Consider the following 6,939-nt stretch of genomic DNA (forward strand, 5'->3'; position numbering starts at 1 on the left):
CCTTATTACTACCTGGAGGAACATTATTGGAAATTAATAATGCATTGTATTGTAGTAAATCTCAAAGAAACTTGTTAAGTTTCAAGGTTATTCGTCAAAATGACTATCATATTGAGACTAAAAGGTGGAATACATTTATATTACTATGATAAATGCGGAGAAGAAAACTGTGCATGAAAAATTTCCTGCACTTTCTTCTGGGTTGTACCATACAAATATTGGTACGGTTGAATCACATGTCGTAGTAAACAAAAGGTTTACTAGTTCTAATGATTTTATCATTTGGCATGACCGGTTGGGCCATCTCGATTATAATATGATGCGCAGAATAATTGAGAATTCACATGGGCATACTTTGAAGAACCAAAATGTTCTTCAATCAAAGGAATTCTCTTGTGCTGCTTGTTCACAAGGAAAGTTGGTTACCAAACCATCAACGACTAAGGTTGGAGTGAAATCTCCCGCATTTCTGAAACGGATACAGGGTGATATATGTGGGCCTATTCACCCTACATATGGACCATTTAAATATTATATAGTCTTGATAGACGCATCTACAAGATGATCTCATGTGTGCTTATTATCAACTCGCAATATGACTTTTGCAAGGTTGTTGGCTCAAATAATAAGGTTAAAAGCCCAACTTTCAGATTATGCAATAAAAACAATTCATCTTGATAATGCTGGTGAGTTTACATCTCAGGCATTTAATGATTATTGTTTGTCCACTGGAATAACAGTTAAACATCATGTTGCACATGTTCATACTCAAAATGGTTTAGTAGAGTCATTGATTAAACGTCTTCAGCTGATAGCTAGACCATTGTTAATAGGACAAAGTTATATGTTTCGGTTTGGGGGCATGCTATTTTGTATGCAGCGACACTTGTGCACATAAGGCAAACCAGTTATCATGACATCTCCCCATTACAATTGGTTTTTGGTCAGGAGCCAAACATTTCCCATCTTAGAATCTTTGGTTGTGCGATATATATTCCAATTGCTCCACCACAACGCACAAAGATGGGTCTCCAAAGAAGGTTGGGGATATATGTTGGGTTTGAATCTCGTTCTATTATAAAATATTTAGAACCTAGAACTGGAGATTTATTTACGGCAAGGTTTGATGATTGCCATTTTGATGAATCAGTATACCCAACATTTGGGGGAGAACAAAAGCAGTTGAGAAATGAGATAGATTGGAATTCACTTTCACTGTCTCATTTAGACCCTCGAACAAATCAATGTGAGCAAGAAGTTCAAAAGATAATTTATTTGTAGAATATTGCAAATCAACTGTCGGATGCATTTACTAACCTTTCACGGGTTACTAAATCATATATCCCAGCTGCTAATGCTCAAGTTCATGTTGATGTCCCGATAGGACAAAATGTTAAGGCAAATGAGTCTGGGCCACGCTTAAAACGTGGTAGACCAATTGGTTTCAAGGATAAAAATCCTCGAAAAAAGGAAAGGAATAAATTATCAAGATGATCATTATATGGAGGCAATTGCTCATGAAGAGCTCCGAGACATAATAAATGATGACACCACAGAGGAGGTTTATGTACCTGAAAATAATGAGAATGAGGAAATCTCTATAAATTATGTCTCGACGAGAAAAAAGTGAAATCAAAATAGTAATGTGGTGGATAATATTTTGCCTATAATGTTGTAGTTGAAATAATACAATAAGATTGGGATTTAGAACCAAGATCTGTCAATGAATGTAGACTGAGAAATGATTGGTCAAAATGGAAGGAAGCAATTCAAACAGAATTGACTTCATTTGAAAAATGTGAAGTTTTTGGACCAATAGTCCGAACACCTGAAGGTGTCAAGCCAGTTGGGTACAAGTAGGTTTTTGTGTGAAAACGCAATGAAAATGGTAAAGTCGTGAGATATAAAGTATGACTTGTGGCACAAGAATTTTCGCAAAGATCTGACATTGATTGTGAGGAGACATATTCTCCTGTGGTAGATGCAATTACCTTCAGGTATCTAATAAATATGACAGTTCATGAAAAGCTAGAAATGCAACTAATAGACGTTGTCACAGCCTATTTATATGGCTCATTAGATCACTATATTTTTATGAAAATCCCTGAAGCACTCAAAGTGCCTGAAGCATATAAAATTCAAAGGAAAATTGTTCAATTAAGCTTCAGAAATCCTTATATGGATTGAAGCAATCAGTGCGAATGTGGTATAATCGTCTTAGCGAATATTTGTTAAATGAAGGGTATAAGAATGACCCTATTTGTCCTTGTATTTTATACGAAGGTTAAAATCTGAATTTGTAATAATATATGTTTATGTTGATGACTTGAACATCATTGGAACTCCTAAAGAGCTTTCAAAAGTTGTTGAGTGTTTGAAGAAAGAATTTGAAATGAAAGATCTTGGTAAGACAAAATTTTGCCTTGGCCTTCAGATTGAACATTTGGAAAATGGAATATTTATCCATCAATCAACATATACTAAAAAGGTTTTGAGGCGATTTTATATGGATAAATCACACCCATTAAGTACCCCGATGATTGTGATATCTCTTGATATAAATAAAGATCCATTTCGACCTCAATAAAAGGATGAAGAGATTCCTGGTGATGAAACACCATATCTCAGTGCTATTAGGGCACTAATATACCTTGCCAACAATACCCGACCAGATATTTGTATCACAGTAAGTTTATTGGTGAGATTTAGCTCATGTCCAACAAGAAGACATTGGAAAGGTGTTAAGCATATATTCAGATATCTTCAAGGAACAATTGATATGTGATTGTTGTATTCTAATGCATCCAAATCAGAATTGATAGGTTATGCATATGCGGGATATTTGTCTGACCCACATAAAGCTAGATCTCAAACAGGCTATTTATTCACATATGGAGGTACAACTATATCATGACATTCAATGAAGCAAACAATAGTTGCTACTTCTTCAAATCATGCAAAGGTAATAGTCATTCATGAAGCCAATTGAGAGTGTGTATGGTTGAGATCAATGACTCAACACATTTTGCAATTATGCGGTCTTTTTGTCCAAACAAAGACTCCAACAATATTGTATGAAGATAATGCTGCTTGCATAGCTCAATTAAAGGAAGGATATATCAAAGGAGACCGAACAAAGCATATTTCACCTAAGTTCTTTTTCACACATGATATTCAACAAAATGGTGAGATAAATGTTCAACAGATTCGTTCGAGTGATAATCTTGCAGATTTATTCACTAAGGCATTGCCAACGTCAACATTTGAGAAGTTAAGATATATGATTGGAATGCGTCGTCTCCGAGATATCAAATAAAGTTTTCATCAGGGGGAGTAAAATACGCGTTGTACTCTTTTCCCCTTAACCAAGGTTTTGTCCCATTGGGTTTTCCTGATAACGTTTTTAATGAGGCGGCACTCAAGGCGTATTACAAGATGTGTGTACTCTTTTTCCTTCACTAGGCTTTTTCCCACTAGGTTTTTCCTAGTAAGGTTTTAACGAGGCACATTATCTATAAACATTCAAGGAGGAGTGTTACAAATCCATTTAATTGTGGATGTTTTTCTTGATCTATTCCTAACGTAATGTATCTATTTATTATATTAATTAAACACTATACTGACGTATTTGTCAAATGTTGTAAAAGGATGGTTTGAATATCCTATAAAAGGGTAGTCTTTCACCCTTGTGAAACACGATTAAAGAGATTAAAATTAGGCTCTCAACTTTATACTTTCCCATCACACTTTGTCTTACTTTCTTGTTTAAGTATTCTTGCATTTTTCTTGTTTTACAACACTTTTCAAATTCTTCATGCAGTTTACTATTTCATTAAAAAAAATTAGATTTCTAGCATCTCATAATATTTAATATATAATAACTAATAATATATGATTTTTAAAAAAAATTATTTAGTATAGGGGTAAAATGATATTTCAACTTTACACTTTGGAGCTTCCCATTTTTAGTAATATATGATATGATGATGATATGATATGATGATATATGATATGCGAGTTGAACAACTAATTAATTATTTTATAGTCATACTCATTTGTGAAGTTGGTCGAATTGATTCACCGTTTATTTTTTTTGAGCCTGTATTTGTCACTTTCAAATGCATGTTAATTACAAACACATGTTTTAACAATATTTATGTTATTTTAAAAAAAATTATACTAATTGACATGGAATATATACATGTATATATCCAGAAACTAATAAGAAAATAAATGCAAAAATTACAAAACTATCATAAAGATTGTTACTCGCTGGCATTAAAAAATCATCTAATTAATATCTACTATTACTATGAGTGGAGCCCAACATGAAATAGATAGATCTATGTATCCATATTCTTTAACAAAAAGTTCAAGTTTACCCCATCATTTTTTTACTTTGGTTAAAAATTTCCCTAAGGTTGAAGCTCTATTAACAATTAATAAGTGGAAAATGAGACTTTATTTAATGATATTGGAACTAATATTACACCAAAAGTTTGTAAAGTTTTCCAAAAATTTTCAAATAATTAATAAGAAACAAAACAAAAATATCTCATTTAAAATTTCTAAATGGCCCATTATGGGGAAGTAGCTTTCTTTAGATAGTTGACAAAACACTATCAAGATATCATTATTTATTTTTTATATAAAGAACTTTAACATCCATCTTCTTAGCTACCTCCTCAGTATAGCCGCCATTAAAATAAGTCCTAAAAATATAAAAGCCGCCACTAAAATATTGAATATAATTTTGTGACAAATTACCTCTTCCAATAATACTTAGCTCCAACTGGGGGCTGCTTTCTTCATTGCTTCCACACATTGGATATTTCTAAAGTCTTGATTTACACCTCAACTAAATGACTGATTGTAACAAACTAATTTAAATACAATGACTCCAGTTACTGATTCACTGGCCTTTCCTTCGGGAGGCGAAGTTAGGTGGGGTTTGTGGGTTCGAATGAATTTAGTAATTTTTCCGTAAATTTTATATTTGCACTAGAAAATTAAATAAATATATATGTATGTATATTAACTTGTGAACTCCTAACAAAATTGATTGATGACTCAGTTATAAGGAATAAGAGCTATGAAAATGTTTTTCACGCTAGAGTTATGTATTCAAACCCTATTATCAACAAAAAGTCTCTTTTTATTTTAAAAAGAAATTTAGAAACCCCAAACTCTTAATCTTGGCTCCGCCTCTGCTAAGTTTCTAGAATTTGCATGCCATCCATATTCACTAAGGTCGTTTCATAGGATTTATAAAAATAATGCTAAATAGAGTGTATTAGTAATGCTTACATTACTAATATTTGTATTAGTTATACATAGTATTATTTGGTTTGTTGAATTAAAATTACCATACATAAAAATATATTCATTTACATGTATATCCTCCATAATTATGATGGAAAAGATGTACAAAACATTTTAAGGGGTTATTGAGTCTATAACCATGCTAATGCATATATTATATCCCCTTGCATTATTAATACCTAAAAATTCATGTTATTAATAATACACACATTAATATACAATAAAATAATGTACTAAACAATATTGTATTAATACTAATACATAAACTTAATAAATACATTATTTTTACTGATACACTCTACCGAAATCTTATTTTCCTCAAATAAATGAAGTAGAAAAGTCGCCACGTTGGAAAAAAATATGTCAGTATCAAATCATGGAATGCAAGACTGTTTTTCATATACACATTTATTGCCCAACTATGAGTACGTGTGTGCTATGTAATGTATTCGATCAAATTAAAAGTTTGATTTTATGTAAATATTTTTTGCAAATGTGGAGAGACTATGAGAGGAAATGTATTGTGGTGGATATAGAAACTAATCCTAACTAGCTATATTTTCTTTTTTTCAAGTCAAAGTTATACATCATCATGCTCATCGATCTTTTTTTTCCACAAAAAATAACAGATCAAGTTGATCAAGTCACCTGGCGGCTCTTAACAAATGCTAATAATATTCCACTTTAATAAATATTATACACAAGTCTATCTCCATATAGTTTATAAATAGGTCCTAGTTCATCTTAGTTTGTACCAACAACATTTCTCATCAAACATCATGGCTACCACACAAATAGCTGTTATCGTGCTTCTAGGATTACTTGTTGCCACCAACATTCACATAACAGGTTTCTACTTAAACATTTTGAATTTCTGACTAAAATAATATTGTTGATAATTATTATTTTTTCCGTATACTCATAGTTGTGTATCATTTCCCACACTAACCTGCATGACTATATTCATTTTAACCAAAGTTATTTGATATTTTTCGGTTAACACTCACAAACTTTTCTAATTTGAGGGGATGAGAGCAAAGGCGGATCCAAAATTTAAAATGCAGTCAAAATCTAATATTTATTCTTATGTAGTGAACTTTTGAAACGTATACAGTTTTGAGTTAAAACAATTAGATTCGGAGGAACCAGTAATTACATATATACTACATCTGCCCTAGCAAGAATTGGTTAAGTTTCTAAAACCCCATATTTTCTACTTGTTATTGAGCAGAGGCCCAATTAGGTGTTTGCTATGGAATGATGGGGAACAACTTGCCATCACACTCGGAAGTTATACAGCTCTACAAGTCAAGAAACATTGGAAGATTGAGGCTTTATGATCCGAATCATGGAGCTTTAAATGCGTTAAGAGGATCAAACATTGAAGTGATACTAGGACTTCCAAATGTAGATGTGAAACACATTGCTTCTGGGATGGAACACGCGACATGGTGGGTACAGAAGAACGTTAAAGATTTCTGGCCTGATGTTAAAATTAAGTACATTGCTGTTGGTAATGAAATCAGCCCTGTTACTGGCACATCGTCTCTTACCTCATTTCAAGTTCCTGCTTTGGTTAACATTTATAAAGCAATCGGTGAAGCTGGTTTGGGAAAT

General features: G+C 32.4%; 1 protein-coding gene across 1 annotated transcript; it reads left to right on the forward strand.

Moving 5' to 3' along the window:
* Window positions 1-5,892: 5,892 nt before the first annotated feature.
* On the forward strand, window positions 5,893-6,939 carry LOC125853644 (glucan endo-1,3-beta-glucosidase, basic-like; the record flags this gene model as incomplete). The annotated part of the gene is made up of 2 exons (XM_049533371.1): window positions 5,893-6,171; window positions 6,554-6,939. Coding segments are annotated over exons 1-2 (456 nt in total), but the record flags the coding sequence as incomplete, so codon positions are not given.

The sequence above is a fragment of the Solanum stenotomum genome, chromosome 1 (assembly GCF_019186545.1).
Source record: "Solanum stenotomum isolate F172 chromosome 1, ASM1918654v1, whole genome shotgun sequence".
Lineage (NCBI taxonomy): Eukaryota > Viridiplantae > Streptophyta > Magnoliopsida > Solanales > Solanaceae > Solanum > Solanum stenotomum.